The 26,856-nt window shown below is 55.7% G+C and overlaps 1 protein-coding gene across 1 annotated transcript in view; it reads left to right on the top strand.

Annotated features, from left to right (window-relative positions):
* Positions 1-16,424, top strand: part of RBM19 (RNA binding motif protein 19) — a 62,551-nt gene extending 46,127 nt beyond the window's left edge. The window contains exons 23-25 of the mRNA XM_030460774.1: positions 1,554-1,674; positions 8,138-8,253; positions 15,642-16,424. Of these exons, the coding sequence (XP_030316634.1) occupies positions 1,554-1,674; positions 8,138-8,232 (216 nt within the window). The 3' untranslated portion in view covers positions 8,233-8,253; positions 15,642-16,424. The remainder of the gene's footprint in view (positions 1-1,553; positions 1,675-8,137; positions 8,254-15,641) is intronic.
* Positions 16,425-26,856: the final 10,432 nt, after the last annotated feature.

The raw sequence follows: 26,856 nt of genomic DNA, 5'->3' as shown, positions 1-26,856 counted from the left end.
AGGGAAAAAGAGGCCTTTAAAACAACAGCAGCAGCAAATAAACCCAGCTGTAGCTGCCCAGCACCCTGGTGCCAGGCTCACAGCCCATCAGAGGGCAAGGTGCCTCCTTCTTCACCCTGCCAGGGTCACCCTGGGCTGGGGAAGGGTGGAGCTGCCCCTGGTTTCTCTTTTTTATGTTGACTCAGACTTCTGTGAGTGGAAGGGAGTCAGGAGGAAGGGAAGCTGGAGGCTACTGGGTGCTGGAAATGGAGTGGGGTTTCTTTTTACTTTTATAACCTGGTGGCTCAGGCAGGGTCCTGGCTGCTGAGGAGGGGTCCTGGGCAGCCAAAGCCTCTTGCAGGAAGAGCCCCTCTGCCCAGAGGGGTGACATCTGGGGACATCCACAGTGGATCAAAAGGGCCACTTAGCAAACAGCTTGGATGAGAAGTCTGGGGTCCTCCAAGAGAACTTTGGTGCTGTTTGGGGGGGCCTCCAGATGAGAGGACAGATCCCTGCAGGACAGTGAGGGGGGTGTTCCAGTGCTCCTGCAGCTGCTGTGTTTGTTCCAGGCATGTGAGTTTGCAAAGATCAGAATCAGAAAAGTTGGGAAAGACCTCCAAGATCATCAAGTCCAACTGTTAGAGCTTATAACTGGACTTCATTCCAGCTTTAGCTGGATTTTTTAAAAGAGCATTTTGGGCTCCCTCTCTCTGCATGGCTGTGGAGCACTTTGTGGGCCCCCATGGAGGAAGATATCTGCCCAGTGTGTTTGTGTGCTCCCATTGTCCTGAGCAGGCCTGAATTTGCTTGAAAGTCTGTGGGAAATAAAGACAAAATCAACCTTCCCTGGATCAAGTTGCTGGTTCCTGGAATCCTCTGCTTGTTGCCTACTGGCATCCTAAGCCATCTGAACTCCTGTGCTGTTCAGCACCCTTGTATTCAGCATCAGATTGTAGCTGTGTGGATGTTATTAAACAGGTTGGAACAGTGAGGAAACCTCTGGATTTCTGTAAGGGAGCAAAAACACCATTGGGAAAAAGAGCAGACTTCTGTCTTCTTGCCTTCTGGCTCTGCCACCTTTGGTGCCAGCATGGCCAACATCACCAAAATGCTGGTGAGAGGAAAGGAGCTTCCCCAGCCAGCTCGTGCTGCTTCCAACCCTCTGGTGAGCAGAAGGCAACCTCTGTACCCCCAACTGGAGCCCCTCCATGCCAGCAGGGAGCAGGGGGAGTCTCCAGGTACTCCCCCAAGGCTCCACAGCCTTTCCCCATCCCAGGGGTGGTCCCAGCCAACCTGGAGCTCTGTGCTGTGCTGGGTTCCAGGCAGCTCCCAGAGGCTTGGCTGGGGGGCTCTGCTCTGCTGCAGGCACGTGGAAGACAAATGACCCAGTCAGAGCCACTGATGGAGATGAATCCTGCCCCATCAGTGCAAAGTGCTCCAAGCAGGATGCTCTCTGGGGGCTGTTTGGTTCAGGGCAGGGAGGGGGCTGTCTTTGCTTTGCCTTGTCTGAGCCTGGTTTGGTTTTCTCCTCCGTTATAACACTGGGGTGGTTTTTTTCCCTCTTCATTCTGCAGAAAGCCTTCAATGCCCTGTGCCACAGCACACACCTGTACGGCCGGAGGCTGGTCCTGGAGTGGGCAGACACAGAGGAGACAGTGGAGGCCCTGAGAAGGAAAACAGCAGAGCATTTCCATGGTAACGTAGCAGCATCCTTCTGGCCTTGTCCTTCCAGCCCAGGCTGGCACCGTCCCAGCTGGCACAGGCCACACCAGCCCTTTCCCTGGATCCTTGCTGGACCTGGCAGGTAGCTGCTGGAGCCTGAGGATGCAGAGGGAAGCAAGAGGCATCCAGGCTTTGTCTGACAGCTCTGTGTGTGTCTGAGCTGGTTAACCCTCCGTGTGCTGGCTCTGCCACAACACCACAGTGTCACCTGCAATGCTTCTGCCCCCTCCCCCTGAGCCCCCGGGGTGCTCTGCAGGTAGGGACCAGCTGAGATGAAAAAAAAGGACAAAATAATTTGGTTGCAATGAGGAGTGGGTTGTTTGGGTCAGGTTTCCCTGGGAATGACAGCTTGGCAGATAACAGCACTGCAGGCTCCTATTGACAGCCATCGACAGGCACAAATGCATTGCTTGGCAAATATTTATGTAGGAAAGATTCCCCTGGGCTGGAGGGCTAAGCTGGAGATCAATGCCCATCCTCCTGCACCCCCTCCCTCTCCATCAAACACATGCCCATCACCCAGGGAGGTGGCATCAGCAGTTCTGGGGCTGCAGGTTGCAGTCCCCAGCGATGGCAAAGCAGTGAGCCTGGCTCCAACAGGACCCTCCTGGCTGTGGAATATTGTGCCCAGGGCTGGTTAGAGCAGCCTGGGGAAGCTGAGCTGTGGTGGTGGAAAGGCTGAGGGTGGATATGAGTTGTGGAGCACAGAGGGATGCCCTGGGAGCCACAGGCAGATCTCCAAGGAGGAAGGAGCCCAGCAGTGTGCAGGTGTCTGCAGGAGCTGGGAGTCAAGACCAAGGCTCCTGGTGCCTCCAGCTGCTGTCCTCACATTGCTCCCAGGCTATGCCCATCCAGCAGCAGCTGAGAAGCAGGAGATGGAGGCAGATGCCTTCAAAAGGGCCAGGGATGGGGTGGGTCCTATCTCACCATCCAGCTCAGTTTATTCCTTCTTTAGAGCCTGAAATTTCTTTGCAGGGTTAAGCATTGCCATCCCATAGGAGAGGCTTCTTGGCTTTTGTCCCCAAAGGTCTTCTGTGACCCCTTTGGACCCAGAGACCTCCAGCCCCACAAGCTGCCCATGCTTTTGGGGAGGTTGCTCTTGCTGTACCAGTATCCTGTGTTTCTGCTGAAGTGTGCTGGCAGGGCTGTGCCATTGGTACAGGGTGACACGTGGCCTCTGCTGCTCTTGGCCCTTTTCCTGGTTATTCCACAGAAATAAAAGCAAGCAGGGAAGATGCCAAGGACTTTGCATGTACCAGAAGAGGTGAAAAGTGTGAAGCAGGACAAAGGCCTGAGACTGCCCATCTCACAGGGCTTTCAGACACGTTTCTCCCAAGTCTTATGCAATCAGAATTTAAGTGGTTTGAAAAGCTCCTTCTTTTGCTCCTTCCATTTCCTCTTTTCTGTGCAGTTTTTGGGTTGCTGTGGACACAGCAGTGATGCACAGATGTTTCCATAGCTAGCATGTGGTGGATTGGTCTGTAGGAGAGGCTGCAGAGTGATAACAGAGGATGACAAGATTGCTCTAAGTCCTGGAGGGTTAATTATCACCCAGATCCAGTGGGGCAGCAGAGTGACCTCCACTCCCTGGGGTTTGATGGTGAGTTTACCGTGAGCAGTGAGCTCATCCTGCTCCATCTCAGCAGATTTCTTCAGCTCCAGCTTTGAAAGAGCCACCTTGATCTCTCAGGATGGCATCTTGAGTAGCAGCAGGCAAAGCCCCTCACCCAGCACCACTGGTGGCAGCCCCATCGTTTTTGTCTTCTCAAGGAGACACTTTGTGAAGCTCAGACCTGGGCTCTGAGAGACCAGTCCTACCACTGACTTCTCTCTGGCACAATTATGCACCTTATTTCTAGACACCATTTAGAGAGATTTGGCTTCCAGTTCCCAGGCCCTGCTCTGCTGTTACTCATTAGGTTAAGGAGAGGTCTGCTCTCCTCAATCTTTTCTCCGTGCAGGCATTTGTCGTGGCAATCAGGCCACTTCTCAGCTATCTTTTCAATAGCTCTAATAGGTGCAATAAAATGGAATAGGCTGCCTTCCCATTTTGTGTTGTTTTCAGCTCATACTTTAGGACTTCTTCTGAGTCTCTCTAATGTTCCAGGAAAAAGTGAAGACCCCCAGAAGTGGTCACCAGAGCTGGTTTGGGTGATGCTGGCAGGACTGAAGCCAGCGCCCAGCCCTCTGCTTGCTCTGAGCACAGTCTGTAAGGGTTTTAAGTCTTTTTGCTCATTTCTGAGTGCAGCTTTTCTTTGTCCTGAGGTAGCAGAGTCTTAACATTTGGGAAAAAAAAACCCAAAAACACTTTCTTGGAGCTTTAATGACACCACACACGTGTTATTAACCTGAGGGACCTGCTGCTGCAAGGGGCTGGAGAGCCCCAGAGCCTGGCTGGCCACAGGGCAGGATTTGGGGCTGCTGTGGGTGAAGAGAGTTATCTCCTGTAACTTGGTAAGGAGAAACCATGGAAGGGTTGGCCTTGGGGTTTCTAATCCAACCTATAGCATGGAGCGGGGTCTTGGCAAACAAGGGCAGTGAGGGATGGCTGAACTCTGCTGCCAGCAGCATCTCTGCCCTCATTTGAGGAGAGATGGGGGATTTGAGGAGGGAGATCCTCCCAGTGGAGAGCAGGGATCACTGCCCTCTTTGAAACCAGCAGGGAGAATATTCCAGCTCTGTCAAAACAATCCTGAAGGCATCCCAGTGTCCTGCAGCTGGGGTGAGGGGTAGGTCTGGATGTGTGCCCTGCACCTGAGAGACCAGCCTGGGGTCACATCTCCTGCATCCCCCATCACCCAAACACACCCCACAGATGCTCTGGGAACAGCTTGAGGTCTCACATTGTACCAGGGGGGGTTAGGTTTGACATTAGAAAACATTTCTTCAGTGAAAGGGTAAATAAACACCAGCACAGGCTGCCCAGGGTTAGGGTGGGCTCTGTGTCCCTGGAGGGATGTAAAGGATGTGTAGATTCTGTCATCTACAGATCTGAGATCCATGATCTACAAATCTATGAATTCTCAGGGCTGGAAGGGACCTTTCAGCTCTCCCAGTCCCAACCCCTGCCATGGGCAGGGACACCTCCCACCAGCTCAGGATGCTCAGAGCCCTCTCCAGCCTGGCCTTAAAAACTTCCAGGGATGGATGGGGCTTCCACCACCTCTCTGGGCAACCTGGGCCAGGGTCTCAGCACCCTCCTGGGGAAGAACTTCTTCCTCACATCCAACCTGAATCTCCCCTCCTCTGGTTTGAATCCATCCCCCCATGTCCTATCACTACAGACACCCCAAAAAGTCCCTCCCCAGCTTTCCTGTAGCCCCTTCAGACACTGGAAGGTCACAATGAGGTCTCCTGGGAGCCTTCTCCTCTCCAGCCTGAACAACCCCAACTCTCCCAGACTGTCCCCATAGCAGAGCTGCTCTGAGCATCCTCCTGGCCCTTTTCTGGACACCCTCCAGCACCTTCATGTCCCACCTGTAAGCAGAGGCTCCAGAACTGGACTCAGGACTCCAGGTGGAGTCTCAGCAGAGCAGAGGGGGAGAATCCCTTCCCTCTTCCTGCTGGCCACACTCCTCTTGATGCGGCCCAGGATCTGGTTGGGTTTCTGGGCTGCAGGTGTCCACTGATGGCTCGTGTTGAGTTTCTCATCCCCCAGCACCCCCAAGTCCTTTTCCTCAGGGCTGCTCTCAAGCCAGTCCCTGGCCAGCCTCTGTCAGTGCTTGGGATTGCCCTGACCCAGATGCAGGACCCTGCACGTGGTCCTGTTGAACACCATGAGGTTGGCATGGGGCCACCCAGTGCCATGATGTGGTGCTGAGGGACGTGGTTTAAGCACTGGGCTTGGGCGGGTTGGGTTAGTGGTTGGTTGTGTTGGGTTAATGGTTGGTAGGGTTGGGTTAGTGGTTGGACTCAGTGGTCTTAAAGGTCTTTTCCAAGCAGACTAATGCTGTCACCCCCCTGTACCCCCCTCACTTGCCCAGTTCAGGCCACCGGTTGCCAGCCCGGCTCCATCCCTGGCTGGGGGAAGATCTCAGGGGGAGGTGGTGATGGCCTGGGGGTGTGTGTGTGTGTGTGTGTGTGCTCTGCTCTCCCAGGAGCTCACAGTCCGTGCAGGGAAGGTACTTGCTCCCAATCCAGCTAAATGACTATTGACTTGTGTGCTCTGTGCCTGACAAACACCGCACGCAGCCGGCGGGGCCGCGGCCGCCGCTCTCCTGCCAGGACTAACTTGGGAAGCCAGCTGTGCCCAGCCACTTCTTCCTGCTCTTTCCCATCCATCAAAGAATTAAATTGACAGATGGGGAATTCAGCACCAGGCACGGGGAAGGAGTGACTCGCTGGGGGTGTTTTAGAGGAAGGATGGGGTGGGAAGAGGGGGTGAGGAGGGCGGGGAATGAGAGGTGTGAGGGGAGGGGGCCTGGCTGTGATTTGGGTGTCAGTGTTTCCAGAGGCACCCCCGAGGTCCCCACCACCCATGGTTGTTGGCAGTGGTTTGCTGGCAGCAGGGGGTTGCCAGGAGGGTGTTCTCCTCCCCAGCTCCAGCCCCAGTCCCTCCCCAGCAGGCTGAGGAGGTTTCCCCATCACCCTCCCCATCTTGCTCAGCACCCCCCATCCTGCTCCTTTTGCCTCGCTCACCCTCACCCTGCAGCTTTTGGGGCTTGCTTTTTTTTCCTCCTTCTTTTTCATTCTTTTTTCTTTTTTCCTTTTTTTTCCCCCTTTTTTTTTCCAGAGAGCATCTGTAACTAATGCAAACACATGCTGTAGCCAGAGAGGAAAAGCCTGCAGGATTAGCGTGGCATCCGCAACCCTGCCACGTTCTAATCCCGTGGTAATCCCCCTCCCAGCCCACCCCTGCCAGCTCTGCCCATTGTTTAAAGGAAGCAAATGGGATGGTTAGCAGGCAAACCTTAACCAGCTTGGAGCAGCAGAACGGAAGTTGAACCAATTCACTTCCCCACCCTCCTGGGTTTTTTGTTTCTGTGTTTCCCCCCCTCCTTTTCCCTCCTCGTTAGGCAGCTGGAGGGATGCTCCCGGTGCTCCCCATGGCTCAGATGGTGGATGTGGGGGGAGCAGTGCCCTGCCAGCCCCCTGCCCCAGCCACAGCAGGTCCCCTGGGTGCCCTGCATTCCCTTAGCACCCAGTGTCCCCCGGGCTCTGTCTGGGGGGAGGGGGTGGCAGGGGTGGGCACCCTGTGCTGGATTTGGGGGCCAGGACCACCTTTGATGCCATCCCTGAGGCCCCCAGCACACAGCTGGCTGGGGGATTAGCAGGGAGAGGGATAACCCCCTCTGGTGTGCCTCTGGATGAAGAGCCTCCTGGGGGGCCCAAGTGGCACCTTGCAGCCCCCCTGGGCTGGGTGAGGGGGCACCAGGAAGTGGGGGGTGGTGCTGACACCCACAGCCCCCAGCAGGGAGGAGCTGGGCTCTGGCTCGCTGTCAAGGAATTAATTGAAAAATAAAATCATTAGATGGGAACTCCAGAAATGCAAAATTGTTGGGAGTTGGGGAAGAAGGGGGGGAAGGCGGAGTGTGTGTGTGTGTATGGGGGGGGGATGTGAGCTTTTGTCAGGTTAATTTCTTCTGTATTGATGTTTTGTGACATTTACTTGTTGTTTATCTCCCACAGCAGCTGTAATACTAAAAGAAAATGCACAGCTTGTTCCATTTATTTATTTTACACCTTTTCTTTAGTCCTATGGTATGTTTGTTTGTTTGAGGAACCCAGCGAGGCTTTTGATGTCTGAAAGCAGGATTTAAACAGCTGTTCTCCATGTGCTGCCAGCCAGCAAGAGCTTCTGGCTGGGGTGGGGGGAGTGGGGGGAGTGCCTCTGCTCCTGCCAACAGGGCACTGCTTGCCTGGTGGAGAGGACACAGTACCCACCACGGCCTCAGAACAGTCCCCAAATGGTTTGGGGATTCTTGCTCAGGTGCTGGCAGCCCCCAGGGGCTGGAGCATCCTGGGGAAGGATGTGTGCATGGTGCTGTGCCCCAGGGTGGCTTTGGGAGGGTGATGGTGCCGGGGGGGGAGCCAGCCTCTTGCTTCATCCCTTGCCAGCAGAGAGGAGAGATGGTGGGTGAGTGTCCTACCAAGGCTGCTCTCTGGAGGGGGCTTGTGACCACTCTTGGTGGGGGCTGAGGGGTGGATTGGGGTCAGCTTCACCACTGAGCCTGTGTGGATGCTGGGGCTGTTTGCTTTCAGCAAAGCAAAGCTTTGGGGAGGTCTGGAGCAACCCCTCCAGCAGGGGTGTTCCTGGTGCTGTCCTGCTGGGAACTGGCTGGTGAGGAGAGGGAATGGTCATGGAGGGGCTTTACCCAGGAGGGGGCTGGAGAGAGCAGGAGATGAGCTAAGGATGGTTCTGAACGAGCTTGGGTTGTAATCTTTACTTTGTTTTTCTTTTCCTATATCCCCTTCACTACCACCTGATCTGGGGCAGATTCCCCGAAGAAGAGAAAACGCTCGGAGGTTTTGAGTGAAATCCTGGAGCATCTGGATGAGGAGGAGAACAACAAAGAGGAGGAGGCTATCTAGCAGCTGCCAGCCATCAGCAAGGTGGGTACCAGGGCAGTGGGGCCATGGTGGGCACAGCTGGCCCTCAAAATCCAAATACCCTGGGGTGCCACAGGGTGGGCAGTGCCAAGAGGAGAAGTGGCCTTGCAAAGGTTCAGCATCCCCTGGGGCAGAGGTCCCACCTGGCTCCTTCTCCTCCCTGCCACCCTCCAGGCTCGTAGCTGTGGTCTTTGGGCTGGGTGAAGGCTCCAGGTGGGAGTGAGCACTCTCCCTGCCTGTGTTTCTGTCTGCTCCCTGGTGGGTTTGCTCTCCTGCAAGGCAAGGCAGAACTGCTGCTGCAGCAGAAATCGCTGGCGAGTGGCGAATTGGCCCTCGCTGGAGCGGGGGGAGAACAGATGGGCTGCCAAAAGGAAAAAAAAGGAAAAGAAAAAAATAAAGAAGGCTCTTGTTTGGAGACCAACCTGCAGCTGCCACCACGGAACAGATAGTTTGGCAAAGACCTTTTCCCTGGCAGCTCCCATGCCCTCCACAGCTTCGCTCCCACCCCAGTCACCACGCACCCCCAGGGCTGCTTGTGCCATCTCAGGCTGGCATTGCCCCTCCTTGGCCTGGCTCTTCTTGGAGTGACATCTCTGGAGCATGGAGAGCACAGGGTGGGAGCCAGGATGAAAGAGCTCCTGGTGCTCACACATCAGTCCCACACATCCTTCTGAGACCACCCAGCAAAGCCCTGCCTGGCTCCAGGAAAGGGGAGACTCTCCCTTGGTGAGTCCCTCCCTCTCATGGCTCTCCTTGGTGTTTGTGGCCACAGTGAAAACCTTGGAGGAAACCTCTACACACCAGCCACATCCAGAGCAGTGTAACAAGAACTCCAGGGAGGCTCTGTGGTCCCTTCGAACTCTGCTCTGCCACCCTTGTCCATCCAAGGAGTTCTCACCACCCACTCCAGGTGTATTTGGGGCACTGGGTTGACAAACCTGTCATGTTGGAGAGAAAGTCCCAGTGGTGCTGTCTCAAGCAAGGCCATATTGTGCTCAACACCACCACAGGATCCATTTTGACATGTTCTGGCTCCCATTTTTACAGCCATAGGATTGATGCTGGTTCCTAAACCTCATCCAAGTGTCCTCCAGCAGCAGCTGGGGTGTGTTTGTGTGTGCTGTGCACGTTGCTGCTGGAGAGGCTCTTTTCTTCTTGGCAGTTCCTGGGTGCTGCTGGGCAGTGCCCAATCCCACCTCCCAGGGGGATCAGTACTTGCTCATTACTGGACTTTTCTTGAGCCTCCAACCCCACCAGCTGCCTGGGTGGTAAATGTGGCTGGGTTGGAGCCCAGGCCCCTGCTGATGGGAGAGGGTATAAAGCATCCCAGGTGGGTTAAAGAAATGCCTTGGAATGTGTCTGCAGGCAATGCTGGGATCTGGAGGTAGCACTGGGACCCTTGGAGCAGCTGATGTCAGGATGTGCTGTTAATATCTCCCCCAGCCAGCCTGGGATGGAGCTGGGGAGGGATGGAGGTGAGGAAGTGAGGGATGGAGCTGGAGTGGGATGGAGCAGTGCAGGAGGGACAGAGGTGAAGGATGGAAGTGAGGTACAGAGGTGAGGGATGGAGCTGGGGAGGGCTGGAGCAGTGCAGGAGGGACAGGACATGCAGTGTTGCTATCAGACCTGTTCTGTCCCAGCTCCTTTGCAAAGCCCCTTCCAGCAGCCACCCCTCTGCACCCGCGGGGGCCTTTCTGCTGCCACTGAGGAGCTTCTCAGCCCCCAGCACTGGGACTCAGGGGACAGACCCTCAGAATTCAGGTCCCCCCCCCACACTCAGCAGCTCCAGCACCCCCCTGGCCCTACAGCCACCGGGTGTTTGTGCTCAGTAGAGAGGTGGGTAAACTGAGGCACGGGGGGCAGAGTGGCACTGTCAGCAGAGCTCAGCTGCAATGGTGCTGAGCTTACTAGGGAGGAGGGAAATCTCTGAGTTTTCCTTTTTTTTTGGTCAGCATTCAGCAGCAGCATTCCCATTCCCTGCTCCCCACTGCCTTTTCCCCAGCACGGGGGGTGGCAGCAGCAGCAGCAGCAGCAGCAGAACCTCCCTGGTGCTGGGCAGGACTCATCACCAGAAAAATGGGGCTTTAGCATCCCAGGGACACACACCACACCAAACCAGCAGCTCTCACCACACCCAACAGAAGATGGAAGAGCCAGGCAGGGGTCCCTTGCAGCTTGGGTTTGGATTTTCCTGGGGTTTTGTTTTGGGTTGGTTTTTTTTTCATTATTATTTATTTATTTTATGTTTTCTCTCTCTTTTTTTTTTTTCCCTCTCCCTCTCTCCCTTCATTGTCTTTTGTGGCAGGGCAGGTTTCTTGCTGAGCATCTCTGAGGTCTGCAGCAGCAACGCAAAGGATTAGTGCAAGCAGAGCATGTAGGCTTTAGAGAACAGAGCAGAGTTTGGTTTCAACATCTAATTCAATTTGTTCTGCTGAGATTGAAATATGAAATGGTTGCCAGTCAAACATTCAAAGGGGGAGGAGGGAGGGAAGAAGAGAAGGGAGCCTTCTCAAATTTAAATTTTAATGAAAATTAATTTAACCCTTTGATATGTTTTTAAAACATGGGACTTCCTGAGAAAAACCATTCATGAGGGGTTTGGGTTGGTGGTTTGTTGGGGTTTTTTTTTTGTATTCCCTACACCTTCAAACATAATGAAGATTTTCTTTTTCCCTTAATGATACTGATCTTGTTGAGCAGTTTGACACTGGTTAATTTTTCAGGCAATTTGGTATCAAGGAAATCTGTTTGATGGGTAGGGAGGGCTGTGTGTGTGTGTACAGATAGATGTGTGCCCATACATTAATTATGGGAGTGCTGAGCACAGCTCTGGAGAGCAGTTTGAGGTAATTCCTGCTCTTTGTTACACTTTGAGAATCCCACCTATTGCACCCCTAAATTTCCAGTGGGTTGAAGGGGAATTTTCTGAAAATGTGTGGAAATGAACACCTAAGGAGGTCTGCAGGAAATCCATGGCTCCTCACTGCCTGTTTTGGTTTTTCTCAATCCAAAACAATCCTAATGATAAATAATCCAAAGTCTCTTAGCTGTCCATGGAGTTGACCCTGGGGAACGGGTCCCTGCCCCTGGTGAACACCATCCCAACCTGCTGGGTTTGTTGGAGCCATAATGGTTTCTTTTAGCAGCAACAATTATTCAGAAAGGTTGGATCTAGAGCAAAGGATGGCACACTAATTGCTGTAATGAGGCTGTGATGAGCTGTACCCCCTGCTCATCTCCTTTTCCTACCTCTTGACACCACAGGGCTGGTGTCACCCCTTGGCTGCTCCCATGGGGGGTCTGGGCTCTTTTTAGGGTGCTCTGGGTGTCCTTTTAGGGTGGGTGTGCTGTATCCAGGCTGTGCCCATGGCAGAGGGGATGAGCTGGGACATCACCCATCACTCTGCAGGTGGGAACTGGAGGTCCCAACCATGGTGGGGGTTGCCCAGGTGATTTTGGGCTCTGGGAAATGAGCTGGGGGTGGGGGTGTCTCTCTGGACTGATGAAAGTTCACACCAGCATGGAGCTGAAACTGGTGGGGTCTGCTCAGCCCTGCCTGGCATAGGATGCAGTCTCCCTTGGGGGCTGAAGCCCCCTGCCCTGCTGGGTGGATTTTGCCAGGCAAGACCCCGGTGAGTGGGATGAGCCAGGGGTGCTCCCTGGACACCCGCTGGATCCCCCTCCCCAGGGTGGGCTCTGGAATTGGATTAGGATGTTACTCAAATGCAGGCTTTGTACTGAATGAGAGGGTTAAGGGTTTTTAATGTAAAATGAGCTTCCCTTCCTTGCTGCCTGGTGCTGGGGCCCTGTGTGGGCTGGGATCAACTTATGGGGACAGTGACTGGGTCAGCACCCAGGGGACATCCGAGGGATCCTGGGTTTTGCTGGGTGCTGCCACCCCTCATCCTGCCAGGGCTGGGTGACTGCTGAGCCACCTTCCCCAGGGAGCTGGACTGGGCTCTCCTGCCCTCTGGCATTGCTCAAGGTGACTCCGTGTCCTTTGGAACCCCCTGCCCAGCCCCCATCCATGGTGTTGTCCCCACTGTCCCATAGGAGGGGGCAGGGGACTCTGGGAGCACAGGATCATTGAATCCCAGACTGGTTTGGGATGGAAGAGACCTTAAAGCTCATCCAGTTCCAATCCCCCTGCCATGGGCAGGGACACCTCCCCCAGCCCAGGGTGCTCCAAGCCCCATCCAGCCTTGGACACCGCCAGGGATGGGGCAGCCACAGCTTCTGGGGGCACCCTGGGGCTCAGCACCCTCACAGCAATCAGGATCAGCCAAGGTGCTGCTGCCCCTTCACCTCCCTGCAGCCAGCAGGACATTCCCTGGCTGTGTCAGGGCTCAGACCAGTTGCCCCTGGTTGCCATGGGCCAGCTGGGCTCAGCCCCAGCCAAGGGAACTCTCAGGACCCCATCATGGGAGGGGACAGCAGGAAACTGGCGTGGCAGCTGCCCCTGGGGCTGGGCTGGGGATGTGCTCAGGATTTAGGGAGCATGAGCTCTTCCCTGGCACTCTGGGGTGTCTGTAGGGTTCTGTGGGTCACACCATGACCAGTGTTTGGTGTCACCACCTTCCAGCACCCACTTCTGCCTTGCAGCTTCCACCACCACTTCCCATCCCCAGCTCCAGCTCCCACCACCACCTCCCTCAAGGGGAAAAGGAAGAGCAGAGCAGGGAGGCAGCACACAGCTCTCCTTTCTCCGTGTGACTGAGCAGCTCTGCCTCCTCTTTTCCCTAAACCTGTGCAGTGGCGAGGGAGAGGACTCGGATGGCAGGGACTGAGGTTTCAGACTTAGCTGCTCATGAATAATAATCAGGCTCAGTAATTCCCAGTAAATGGGTATCCAAATTGGCTAATAAGGGAGGCTTTCACCCCAAACCAGAGCTAGGAGGAGAGGCAGGGAATTATCAAACTCACCTTTGGCTGAGGGGTGTGTGGATGCTGTGACCTGGCTGGGGGACACATCAAAGCCATGTCACAACAGGGACGGGGACAGGGACAGGGACAGGGACAGGGACAGGGACAGGGACAGGGACAGGGACAGGGACAGGGACAGGGACAGGGAGGAGCCTGGAGGAAGAACAGTGTCCCCAGGCTGGGAGCTGGGGGGCTGCAGGTCCCTGCAGGGCTGTAGTGGGTTCCACCTAATTGGACCCAGGCCCGTGCTGGGCTGATGGGTGCTGGGCTGGGGCATCCTGCCCGTGCTGCTGCCCACGTGGAGCTGAGGGTTTGGAGCTGGTGTCCCCAGGTGTGACAGCCCCAGCTGGAGGAGAAGGGAAGCAAGAGGGGTGTCCATGGGGTGTGGTGTGGGTGTGGGTGTGGGTGGGAGCAGCACTGTGGGAGCTCAGAAGGTCCCTGGGTCCTTCCCTGCTGCAGATCACACCACTGCTCCCCCAGATGTTCCTCCTGCAGCATCCTAAGGTGATGGGAGATAAAGCATAGCTGAAGATAAAAATGGAAAAGCACCTCTGCAGATCTCAGCCTGTGATTTGAGCTATTTAAATATGCAGAATAGGAGCTGGAAGTGCAGCTGAAGAAAAGGCTGCCCCTCTGAGGGCTGGCTGTTGCCAGGCAGTGGTTTGCAGCTGCTAAATGACTTTTGAAATTGAGGAGAAACCTAGAGCCACTTTTACAGCCCCTCAGCTCCCTTATATAGGGCAGCACAGCAGCTGGAGAGCAGCCTGCCTGGGGTACCAGATACTGCAGTCCCACTGTCCTGCAGCAGGGAATCCCCATGGATTTGGAATCAGCTCTTCCCAAAGGCAGTTTTTCTCATGCCCTTCCACTCCCCATCACCACCTCTCCCTCTCTGGGCTGCTTGGATGGAGGACACTGGCAAAATGTAGTATGGAGCAAAGAGAGCTCCTGTTTTGTGGTTGGTTTGGGTTTTATTTTCTCTATGTGACTCAGCTCAGTTCAGTGGGTTTGGGGTGTGCCCTGAGGGATGCTTTCCATGCCCCACAGCTCCGTGTCCCTCTGTCCCTTCCCAAACTGTCCCTCTCAGCCCAAAGCTGGAGGTGGGGTGTAGGCTGGGTAATGAGGAGAGCTGGAGAAGCCAGGAGGGATGGAGAGGACATCCTGGCCCCTGGCCCCTGCATGTGGCAACCTAAAACCCTCTGGGGATCAAGTGGAGCTCATGGTAGCAGCCCCCCTGCTGATGCCACTGGGGTTGGGTGCAGGGTTCAGGGTGTTCACCCTGCTTTGGGTGAAGGTTTATTTTGCATTCAGTGCTCTGATTTCTAAGCAGATGAAGTAGAAAAACCTTTTCATTTCTTTCCTCCTCGCAGGCTCTGGGTGGGTGTGTGGCACAAGCTGCTGCCCCCAGCTCAGCCCAAAGTGGGACCCCCCCCATTCCCACCCCCCAGGGCTGGCAGCATCCATCCCACCAGGACCCAAACTGACCTGGGTTATTTCAGGAATGTTCCCTTACACCTGGGGGAGAGGCAGAAATGGGCAGATTGCACCTGGTTTGTAATTTCATTTTTAGCCCAAGCCAGCCCAGGTTGTCAGCCTGGGCTAAGGAAACCCTGGGAAGGGGGGGTGGATGGGGGCTGTCCCGGGAGGAATTGGAAGCAAATGTCTGAAGAAGTGATGAGAGGCTCGTGCTGGGAGGAGGGGGGCAGCTCAGCATCCTGCAGGATGAAGGGAAGGGCTGCAAACCAGGGTTGCTTCTCCTCCCACCAGAAATTGGGGCCGAAAAATGAAAAGTGGGGAGTTTCTTTTTAATTAAAAAAAAAAAAAAAAAAGAAAACCCAAAGCACCGAAGCCTGCTCTGTGTGTCAGCTGCTGTGAGTGAGGCTGCGTGGGGAGGAGGAGGAAGAGGAGGAGGAGGAGGGGGCTGGGGGTGGGCAGGCAGAGCCTTGGACTTCGTTAGGATTCAGCCCTTAGATCTCTCCTTTCTCTCTGATGGCTGAGTGTGATTGACACTTACAAATTACCCAGCCAAAAGTGTCGAGTCTTTGACCCCTGAGTAACATCTTTGGCAAGCCTGAGATTTGCCAGCATTTTGTCATCTAATTACTACAAATCCCTTGAAAATTCACTGGCTGGTGAATTTTTAATGCGGGACAATTTCAATGTGATGCATCGCCCAGCTGGGCACGCACGCCTGCTCCTTCCCTCTCCCCCCGCTGCCTTTCCTTTCCCTTTCTTCTCCTCTTTCTTCCCTTTCTCCTTCATTTCCCCCACCCCACTCCATCCTGTTCCTTACCTCCCTCTTGTGTCCATCTCTATTTGGGGGAAGAGCCCAAACCCCTCATCCCATGCCTAGGATGGAGCTGCCCACTTCACACCCCCCTCGCTGCCAGCAGGGACCTTGCTACGTGCCATTCATTTCCTTTTTTTTTTTTTTTTTTTCCATTTCTTATTTTTCCCCATCTTTTCAGGTCTCTTTGCTGATGGATGGAGGAGAAGCCACTGCTGGGGACTCAGCAGCCAGCACACTTGTTGCCAGCAGAGTCCCCTCATCCCATGGAGCCCAGGCCTGATGGATGCCACCCAAATTCCCAACCTTCCCAACCAGACCTGGAGTTGGGAGCAGCAGGAAGAGCCCCTGGCTGCCAGCAGCTTCTGCCTGAGGAGTTCTTCATAAATCCAGGCAGGGAATCATCCCCACATCTCCAAAACCACCCAGCCTGGTGGCACAGACACCCAGAGGGATGGACACAGCCCCTGCTGAGCCCGGGGCCTTCAGCAGAACCTGCTCTTCATGGCTGGATGAAGGGATAATTTCTGTACCTTAAAAACCCACATGTATATTTGGAGATTTATTTTTTTTTTCCAAACCGAGTCACAATCTCTGGTTTGTTTGGATTTGTTTGTTTAATACCTCTTTTCCCCCAGCCTAGGTAGTTCCCCTGCTCTGATAGGGAGATAAGCAGGTTTTAGGAGGGAGGCCTGGGGTTTGCTGCGTGGGGCTTTGTGCCTCTGTCATTCCTGTCCCTGCTCCCAGGCAGTCGCCTCCCATCTCTCCCTTCCCAGGCTTTCAAAAGGAAAGAGGCTTTGCTTTTCAGCCAGGGGACTGCTTTACATATGTAGGCAGCTGATAAAGTATTTTCACTTCGCCCCTTTCCCCTCTGGGAATCGCTGTCTTACGGCAAAAATGTTTTGTCTGACAAGGGCTGCAACAGATTACACGTGTTGGCTGCAAACACGGGGCCTTTTTTTTTTTTTTTCTTGCCTTTTTGAGAACTGCATACCTTCAAAAAAAAAAAAAAAAAAATTAAAGAACACCTCCTGAGCTCTGCCTTCTGCCTCCTGTCCCCAGGAGCAGCCCTGGGTTCAGATCTGCCTGTGGTATCAGACCTCCTGGGGATGCATCTCCCCGGGCTGGGTATCTGGCTTGTCTTTCACACGTGAGTTTAATTTGAGATTGAATCCACCAGAATTCCCTGGAGCATTTCAGTTGGTCTGGTGTGGGGTTTTGGCTGTGGTTCAGGGTGGGATTTCTCAGCATCAGCATCCATGGAACGATGCCCTCGAGGTGCTGAGGACCCAGCACCCAGTCTGACGTGGCAGCTGCTGCAGGGGACCATGTGTGTTGGATTTGGTGCCTCAGGGATGTCTCTTTTATTCCCAAACATCAATTTCTCCCATCTCCCAGCCGAGCTGTGCTTGCCTCAAGGGTTGGAGGTCTCATGGGGTCCCCCTGGCCTGAGGGGTGTCCTGCATCAGTTCTGGGGAAGAAGGTCCCAGCACAGTCTGACCCCAGCTTGGAGACATCACCTCCTGGGCACATCAGGGATGGGCATTTTCATGCCTGAGGCTGTCCAGGTGTGATGGGAAACCTCAAACCTCACCTGTTCTTCCTCAAGTTAATGCTCTTTTTTTTTTTTTTTTTTTTTTTTCCCCATCTCATCTTCACTCATGAAATCCCTTCAGAGCAACAGATCCAGATCCAGGGAACACTTTGCTTCCTCCACGTTCTTTGTGGAGATAAATTAACTGTGTGCTCTCAGCTGAAACCTGCTGTGGGAGAGATGGGAGCCCGAGGCTTGGGGTGACTGCAGGGGATGGACAGGGAAAATCCATGGGTGGAAAATGCAGAGGAGGAGCCAGCTGAGAGCAACCTGTGCTGCAGCGTGTGGCCAGGCTGGGACCAGCCCCAGCCCAGGCTGCCTCTTCCATCCTCAGCCCATCCCTTTTTTTGCTGCAGGTTCCTTTTCCACCTTCTCTGTGCCTGGTTTGAAGTAGAGCAGAGCAGATTTAGATTGGGTGTTAAGAAAAGAAAAAAGTTTTTAGCAGGAGGGCACAGGGTGCCAGGCAGGTGGTTGAAGCCTCATCCCTGGAGGGATGGTTGAGGTGAATGCTTGAGGAGGCTCTGAGCACCTGATCAGGGTGAGGGTGTCCCTGATACTGCAGGGCTGGGACTGGGGGACCTGGAGAGGTCCCTTCCAACCCCGATTGTTCTATGGCTCTGGCCAGGGATGGACACTGCATCCTCCATCTGATGTGGGCACAGCTCTGGCTCCTGCCCGGTGACACTGTGACAATCCTGCTTCCTCCTTTCCCCATCTTCTCCCAACAATTCCTGCTCCTCAGCCTCCCATCATGTACCCCCCACTCCTCTTTCTGACAGATCCAACTCTGGTGGCCTGGAGATATCCCAGGGGGGGACACTGGGTCACCACTGGTCACCACTGCCAGGCTGTGCAGGGCCACCAGCACCCTGAGACCTCCCCAGGGGCTCCCCAGGCCTGGGAACCTCCCAGTGCCCCCCAGCAGCCCCAAGCCCAGCTCTGGTTGCTCTGTGCTGCCTGGTGAGCTAAGGAGTCCCAGGAGCTGCTTTGCCATGGAGAGGAAAACCCAAATGTCAAAGAGCAGCAAAGCTGTTGAGACCTGGGTTTCCTGTAGCCAAACACGTGTGTGTGTATGTGAGTGTGTATTTGTGTGTCTGTGTGTGTCTGTGTCTGTCTGTCCTGAAATTAGGAGGCAGGGCAGGAGGTGAATCCAACCCCAAATCACTGGGCAAAGTCCCTGCCTGCCCAGCAGCTCATACCCAGCTCCCTGCCTCAGTTTCCCCTTCATCGCCTCTGCCAGGGCCCCACCATGTCCCTACAGGAGGAAAAACCCCCGAGGTGAGAGGATGGGAGAGCCCAGATCCTTGAGAGGGCAAGGCAGGGGATCCCCAGCCTGGGTGGGGAAGGGGGGATGGACAGGAGGAAAATCCAGGGGTGGAAAATGCAGAGGAGGAGCCAGCTGAGAACACCCTGTGCTGCTGTGTGGCCAGGCTGGGACCAGCCCAGGCTGCCTCTTCTCTTGGCTGGAACTGTCCCTCAGCCCAAGGCATTCCATCCTCAGCCCATCCCTTTTTTTGTTTGTTTGGGTTTTTTGCTGCAGGTTCCTTTTCCAGCTTCTCTGAGCAGAGGAGATTTAGATTGGGTGTTAAGAAAAAAAGTTTTTAGCAGGAGAGTACAGGGTGCCAGGGAGGGGGTTGAGGTCTCATCCCTGGAGATGTTCAAGGTGATGCTTGAGGAGGCTCTGAGCACCCTGAGCTGGGTGAGGGGGGAACCTCCTGCTGCAGCTCAGAGCCTGAGGAACCCCTGATGCTGAGGTGGTGCTGAGCTGAAGGGCTCTCCCTGCCCAGGCACCCACCCGAGAGCTCCCCCCCTGCCTGCGTGGGGCTGTGGGAAGGGTTTTGGGGTGCAGGCAGAGCACCCAGGGAATCCCAGAGCAGGACAGTGATGCTCCGAGTCTGCTCCCCATCCCTGCATCCAGCAGGAGAGGGAGAGAGCGAGGGGAAGCAGGAGGGAAAGGACATGTCAAATCAATCATATTTAAACAAAAGCCTCTTCGGCCCAAGGGCCCTTTTAAAAGCTGCTTATTTAATTAAAAGTCCCATTTTCCATATTTATGGCCCTTATTCAGTTAAATATTAACCGCCTGGGCCAGGGCTGGTTTATTCTTTGGGAAGAGGCAGTGCTGGGAGGTTCATTAGGAGTTTATCAGGCAGGCAAGGAGCCAGGCAGATGGAGAGAGGGAGGGATGGAGGGATGGACAGATTGATGGATGGAGGGAGGGAGGGAGGGGGGGATGGACAGAAGAAGGGATGGACAGATGGAGGGATGCAGGAGAGCACACCTGGGTTCCTGCCAGCTCCAGGGATGGCACCACCACCAGCTCAGCTCTTTGAGGCTGCCCCCTGTCACCTGCTGGCAGGGAAATGGGGTTAAAAATAAGGAAATTGGGACTCTGGGGCTGCAGTGGGAGACAGGCTGTGCCCTCACATTGCCTCGTAGGGAACAGCCAGAAATCCAGCTGCTGGGCACAGCTTAATCCCACCAGAAGCTCCAGAATAGACCCAAACCCACCCAGCGTTGCCCCAGGATGGTTGGATACTCACTGGATCCTCTCCATCCACCTCCCAGGGCCATGTGAACGGGACTGGTTTCCCCCAGGCCACCATTCCCAGCAGCTGAGTGAATAGTCCCTGTGGAACAGCCCTGGCTGTGCTGGTCCCAGGCAGCTCAGGGCTGTGCAGGACCCCCTGGAAGGTTCAGCAGCACCCATGGGGTGGGTGCTCCAGACTGGCCTTGAGGACACAAGGACTTTGGGGGTTCGGGGGTGAAGGGTGAGGGGGACTTGGTTTAGCTGGACCTGAATGACCCAGGTCACTGGGGTGTGCTGGAAATACCTTTAGGAGAGGTGGGAATGAGGGGAATGTGGAGCTTCCATAGGGTCCTGTCCAGGGGAGGGGGTAAGAGGGGGGTCCTGGGGCTGCTGCAGCACAACCTGGCCAGGAGGCAGTGGGGTGATGGGTTTGGGGTGACGGGTTTGGGGTGTTGGGGTGGTGGTGGCTGTGACCTTGCTCATGGTGTGGGCAGCCTGGAGCCCTTCTCCTGGTGACTCTGCCTGCTGGTGGTGATTTCACCTGCTGTGTCAGGCAGATGCTTGGCTCAAGGTGACCTCAGAGATAATTGTCTGATGATTTGATGACATCGAACTGCTCTAGCCTTGGTGTGGTGGGAGGGGCAGGGGGGTTTCTGCCTTGGTTGGGTAGTTTGATCATTCCCAGGTGGCTCTTGTAGCTTTACAAGGCTGCAGTGAAACACCAGAGTTGCCCTGGGCTCTGGAGCTTTGCTGGAAGCTGGGCTGGGCAGGAAAACTTGGCCAGGCTCCTCATGAGGGATCTGGAGCTGCTCTTGGGACAGCCTGACCTGGAGGGTACCTTTAGTCAGATGTTTCTCTGTCCAAAGGGCTCTTCCCCCCCGTGCTGCTGCTTTTCCTCCCCCAGACCATGGCTTGGAGCTGCCACCAGCTCCAAGGGGAACACCATGGAGCTGCCACCCTCCAGAAGGTGCCCCAGGGCAGCCCTGGCAGGAGCAGTCGTGATGTCCTGTGGGGCAGGGTGTCCTTGGGATGTTCTGGGAGATGCCCCCGGGAGGGAAGGTCCCTTGTGAAGGCTGCAGGAGAGTGGGGATCCCAGAAAGCTTCCTCTGAACTCTGCCCACCCTCGTCCTCTTCATTTTTGGCAGCAGCTCTGTACACCTTACATGCCAGGGGGGGGGTGATGGGACCTCTTCCCCCTCAGCACCAACCAAGCCCTCTCCTGCTTTTCCATCACCCCTAACACGTTCCTGGGAGGCAAAGGGGACCCTGGGCTGGGAGGGAGGAGGCTGCAGAACGGAGCCAGCGATTTCCTCCTGGGGTTGGGGGGGCGAGCAGGGAAAGGGAGGAATGGAGGGGGGGGGGGGGGGGTTGGTGGTGGGAGAGGGAGAGAGACACCGGGTTATCAGAGAAGTGTGAAGACAATAATGCAATCTGACATTTCTGAAATGAGACCCCCCGGTTGCCCTGGCAACGGCTCACGTGGGACCAGCTCCCAGGAGACGGCTCCGAGATGTGCTATAAATGATGTTTGATTAGAATTTAAATCATTTAGGCGGAGAGGAGATAGGCCTTTTGTCAGCACGGGGACCCGCGGGGGCTCAGCCACCCAGCAGCTGCCTGAGGACGGGGCGAGGGGTGGCCCAGGGGGGTTTGGGGGGTGGGGGTGTCCCCCAGCTCCTCCTCCCCAGGGGATGGTGACCTGGCTGAGAGGGAGATGCTGCACCCAACACCTCAGCTTTGGGGCTTTCCCCACTAGCTGAGAACCTGGCTCTGGTCCTCTCCAGCTCTCTGATGAAGATTATGGCTCTGCAGGATCAGTTCTGCCTCCCGAGAAGTTCCCTTCAGGAGCAGGGAATGAAGCGTTTTGGTACCTCCAGGGGCAGTGTCCTTCCCGGGTTGCCTCTCAGGGATGGGTCCAGGTTCTGCCAGGTACTCCAGCATCCAGCCCTGGGCAGAGGAGGTGCCTGGGGCAGGAGTCTCCCAAGCCAGCTCTACCCTGGCTATTCCTTGCTCTTTCCAGCTCCATGACCCAGGCAGTGAGGTCTCTGCTGTGTCTTCCTTCTCATGGAATGTTTTTTCTGGCTCTGGGGGCTTGGAGGGCTTCATGCATAGAGCAACAGGGGCTGAGATGGGATCAGCAGCCATGGTTTGTGTCCCTGTCACACCAAAACTGCAGTTCCTGGGCTTACTGAGTGAGCTGTCTGGGTGGTGGCAATGAAATTCAGGCAAATCCCAAGCTGGGTGCTGCAGCTTCCTGTGCAAAGGGGTGGGGGGGGTCCCTCTGGTTCTTGGCTGCCACTGGGATTGGCTCAGCCCTGCTCATCCAGTTCAGCTCAGGGATGACTTAAAGGCATCTGGACCCTCCCCTGAGGTCCCCTGAGATCACCACCACCCAACCCCAGTCCAGAAAGAAGGCAGAAGGCTCCTGGGTGCCTCCTCACCCACCCCCAGGATATGGTTTGGTTGCCTTGGGTGGGGACTCCTTGCCCATCCCTGGTTGAGGTGTTGGAGCCTGAGAGGGGCTGAGCAATGCTCCATCCCCCTGACCCTGCTGACCCCTCCAGTGAGCATCCCAGCTCAGGGGCAGCTGGAGGAGCTCAGGGTTCATCCCTGCCTTTAACAGCCACAAACCTGAGCCTGGGGGAGGAGAGGAGCCTGGGATCCCAGTTTGTACTGGGAGGAGGGTGTGAAAAGCAAGGCAGCAACCAGGCATGGGCTTCCTGCTGGGAATGGTTTCATTTGCTCTTTAATGCCAGGGTTTGGGTTCAATGAATCTTCAGAGCTGGCTTTTCAGCTTCCCCCAACATGCCATCTGATCATGAAATTAGAGCTCAACTAATAAGTCTCAACAAATATTAATCTAATGAGTTTAACTCCTTTCTGTTTGTGGACCAGCAGAGAGGGAATTGCAGTGTTCTCACATCTATTCATTATCTGAGGGCACTCAACAAACCTTTCCCCACCTCTTGGTCACGAATATTCCATCTCCCAGGTTTTGTGCTGGAGTTGTGACCCCCCTGGGAAGGGACCGTCAGTTTGGGGGAAGAATTTGGGTCTTGCAGGCAAGCTCTGAGGGTGGCTTCCCATCTTCTGCTGGTCTTTCAGGTGGACTCAGTGTCCTCAGGGTGAAGTGGGTGGGAAGAGAAACTGCAGAGTGACTGGGGGCTGGGATTGGGAGCTGAGGGTTTCCTGGTGCCTGGGGTCAGGGGTGCTGAGGGCTCAGCTGGGTGGCTGCAGGATGCTCCTTGGTGGCTCCAGGTGGGTTTGGTGAGCATCACCAGGGTTATAAAAATCACCAATAAACATCTGGGATGTCTCCAGCCAGGTCTGTGGCATTGCAGGGGGAGCTGAGGGATTCCCCAGAGGAGCAGCAGTGCTGGTGTTTGAGCTTCTCTCCAAAGCAAGTGAGCAAGGTGAGACCTGGGCCAGCAGCATCTTCCTGGCCCTGAGCTTCTGGGCAGCCACAGAGTCCGTGAGCTCGTGGGCTGGGGTGGGTCAGACCCACGAGGTGGGTCAGGGCATCAGTGGGACCCCGTTCTTTGGGATGGATAAGGGGTACAAACCCCTTCCAAGCCACCTGTGGGACAGAGCTCCTGCAGCTCCTGCACTGCCCGAGGTGATGGGGTTGGAGCTGGTCAGAGCCACCATGGGGGTGCATGGGAGGACACCCCAATGCCCCCCTCCCCGGGGTGGGGCTGAGCACCCCCAAAGTGTTGGCTGGAGGAAGGGTTTTTAAATCAGCTCTGGATTGAGTGGGGTTGTGACAGGGCTGGCTGTCTCCCTGTGGCACCTGGGTGGCTGTCAGGTCCATCATGGGGTGGGGGGGGAAGGATGCTGAGGCCACCGTGTCCTCCTGGGGACTGTCCTGGTGCTCTGTGGGCTCAGAAACCCCTCGAGCATCCCCTGTGGCCACCTCTGTGCTGGGAAAGTGACCTCCTGCCTCTGGGAAGGTAGCTGCTGGGTGGGATGGGCCTCAGGAAAAGCGGGTCCTCAGCAGGTGACACCCGTGTGACCGTGTCACATGGTGGCTTCTCTGGCACCGTGGGGGGTTTTTTTGTTTGTTTTTGGTTTTGGTTTTGGGTTTTTTTGGTCAGTTTTGCTGCTGGGGAGCAGCAGGAGGTGGGGCAGCATCCCCAGAGCATCCCGGAGCAGATCCCCTCCCAGGAAGGCTCTGGTGACATTCCCGGAGGAGCCTCAGCCACCTTCCCCTTTGTTCAGGTGCCGGGCAGTGAGTGATGGCCGGGAGGGGACATCGGGAGGTGGGGACACAGCGGGAGGTGGGGACACAGCGGAGGGGCCGGGCAGCAGCGCTCCTCTCCCCTTGCTCCTCCGAAGGGTTTGGGATTTCAGCACATTCCCCTTGCCCAAATCGAACCTCTGATTAACCCTTTCCCCCCAGCAGTGGCATCAATCTCCAGATCCCTCTGAATTTATTTTTTTTTTCTTTTTTTTTTGGAGGGGGAGGCTGGGTTGTTGGGGTTTTTTTTTCCCTCCAGACATTTGCTGCTTTCCCTTGTATTAACCCAGGCATCTTCCATCACCGCCAAGCCTCCGGGGCAGAGGCAAATGGCATCGATATCTCTGCAGCCTGTCAGAGCCTGCCCGGGAGCACCGGGAGGAGGTGACAGGGGGAGCAGATGGGACCCGTCCCCCCGTCCCCCTCCATCACCCCGAGCCAGCAGCAGCCTCGGATGGTTCCAGCAGGGGCTTTCCCCTCATTCTGCTTCCTCCCCCCCTCCAGCACTCTGTCCTGCCTCCAGTCCATCTCCATTTTCCCCTTTTCTCCCCCAGCTGGGCTGGCTTTGGAACCCTTTTTTTTGTCCCATTTCCCCTCTTGGCTCTCAAACATTTCCCGTGGCAGCCTGGGCTGGGGTTCAGAAAGCATCTGGCAGTGTCATGGTGAGGGGAAGCAACACAGGGCAGAGAGGAGCAAGAAAGTGGGGGTCTCAGGGGGGGAAAAAGCCCAACCCAACCTCCATGGGATGGATCTCAGAGCTCCAGAGAGCTCCAGTTCCCCATCAGAAACCGGGGGATGGCTCCGTGGCAGAGCTGTCACATCCAGCTGAAACTGGGGGGGACTGGGGGGCTGTTGGGTGCTGAAATCAAGGGTGGGGGCTTTGGAGAGTGTGTGGTCCCAGACCTGGTATCTGCAGGAGGTGGGACCAAACCCTGAGTTCTGCAGGGAGCTCCCCCCAAGCCCTGTGGCTGCCAGGCACCGATCCTGCCCCTCACCCTGGGTGATGGGGACCTGAAGGGGTGACACGGGGGGGGGGTTGCCTGCTGGGCTGTGCTAGAGGAACAGAGGCCCCCTGAAACCTCCCCCCACCCCATCTCTGGGAAGCTGTGTCAGGACAGCCACATTTTGCTGCTGCTCCCCATTCCCAGCCCCATTCCAGGCCAGGGGTGTCCCTCAGCATCTCCCACATGGTTTTCCCTGTCTGCAGGAGCTGGGATTGGGCTGTGCCCCCCATAGGCTCCCAGAATTAACCCTCCAAAGCTCAGTTTTGCCAAATTTCTCTCCGTCCCCAGCAGAGGGAGGGGTGGCAGGAGCCGTGGCTGCTCCCTCTCCATCCTGTTGATGGCCAAGCTCCATTGAGCTGTGTCCCCAGAGCTGCTGCTGCCTGTGTCACCTCCCCCCCCCCCCCCCCCCATCACCCCTCTGGCAGCCAGGGGGAAAATCTCAGGGATGCTTTGGGTGCAGCAGGATGCAGGCCTGGAGGTGACACCACTGCCTGAAGGTGACAAGGGTGACAGAGCCAGGTAGGGCAGAGGGGGCTCCAGCACCTTTGAAGGGGGGTGTAGGGTGGGTGCTGCCAGCATTGCTCTGGCTCTTCCCTCCTCATCAGAGCTGTTGTGCCTCCTCCTGCCTCCCAGCTCTTGTTTTGTCCCCATTCCCAGCTCCTTGTTCCGTGCACCATTCGAGTGGCTCTTGGATGGGTTTTTTTGCTCTAATGGCATCAGGCTACAAGTGGCTTAACAGTTAAAATGAACACCATCAAGCTGGCTTTATAAAGATATCATCCACTTTATTTTTATTCCTTACATTCTCTTTGAGGGGGGAGGGTGGTATCTACCTGGGTTCCCAAGGGACAGAGCCTGTCACTGTCCCTCTGTCCCCTTCTGATCCCACTGCCCCAACTTCTCTGAACGTAGTGAATGTGGAGAGTGCTGGAGATGAGCTGGTTCCCTGCTTTTGGGGGTGGAGGCAGCAGATCTGTTGATGTCTTCAGCAAGAGAAACTGGATGAGAAGTGGAGCTGGTGCTGGGAAGGGGTGGCTACACTCCTCTGCCTGGCTCTTGCAGAAAAGGGGGGGATCAAACAAAACTTTGAGCCCCCAGGAAGGGCTCAGATCCCTGGTGTCCATCCTGATCCTGCCTCTTGGCAGGATCCTGGTCCTGCTGTGGTGGGAAGCACGGTGAGACCCCTGGGGATCCCAGCTCCTGCAGCAGGCAGGATGGGCTTTGCAGGGTGGGACGGGTGCTGGCACCTCCCCATGACCCCCCCTCTGCCACACAGATCCAACCCCACACCTTACAGCCCCCAGAGTTAATCAACTGACTTCAGGAAAGATAATAATAATAGTAATAATAATAATAATAATAATAATAATAATAATAATAATAATAAATGGTTATGTCCCCCTGACACGCTGAGCATCTCACCAGCCCAGCACCTCCCAGCCAGTCCAGATCCAGAGCTGGATCTTCCTCCCCCAGGCAGGCTGCATGTGGAGCAAAGGAGAAGGGAAACCAAAAGAAGTGGGAATCATCAGTCCTCTGGTAATTTGTGGGCTGAATAGAACCACCACAGATGGATTTTAAGGAAATATCACAGCCAAGGCAAAGCTTTAGGAGTTAACTCCCTTACATCTCCCTCCTGTTCCTCCCTTCTCCCCACCCCTGCCCAAAACACAAACCATGATCCCAGCCACCAGACCTCAGCCCACTGGGAATTAAACTCTGCCAGGACAGGGAGGGTGTTTGGGAAGGGGTGGGAGATGGGTGCCAGTTGTTGGAGTGAGCTCCAGCCCAGCCAGCCCTGTCCCTGGGGCACAAACACCCAGGTGGTATCTTCTGTGAGAGGGGTCCCTGAGCAGGGGTGAGCCCCTCACCATGGCCTTGGGGCGGGTTTGGGAGTCACTGGGGGGTGATGCTCCAGCCCTGCTCCATTGATGGAATAAACAGGGCTTGGGGCTGGAGGGGCTCTGGCCCCACCTGGCTGGTGAAAGGGGGGTCCTAAAGACATCCCCAACCCCCCCCAGGTTCCTTCCA

The sequence above is a fragment of the Calypte anna genome, chromosome 15 (genome assembly GCF_003957555.1).
Source record: "Calypte anna isolate BGI_N300 chromosome 15, bCalAnn1_v1.p, whole genome shotgun sequence".
Lineage (NCBI taxonomy): Eukaryota > Metazoa > Chordata > Aves > Apodiformes > Trochilidae > Calypte > Calypte anna.
This window is presented reverse-complemented; position numbering and strand designations above follow the sequence as displayed.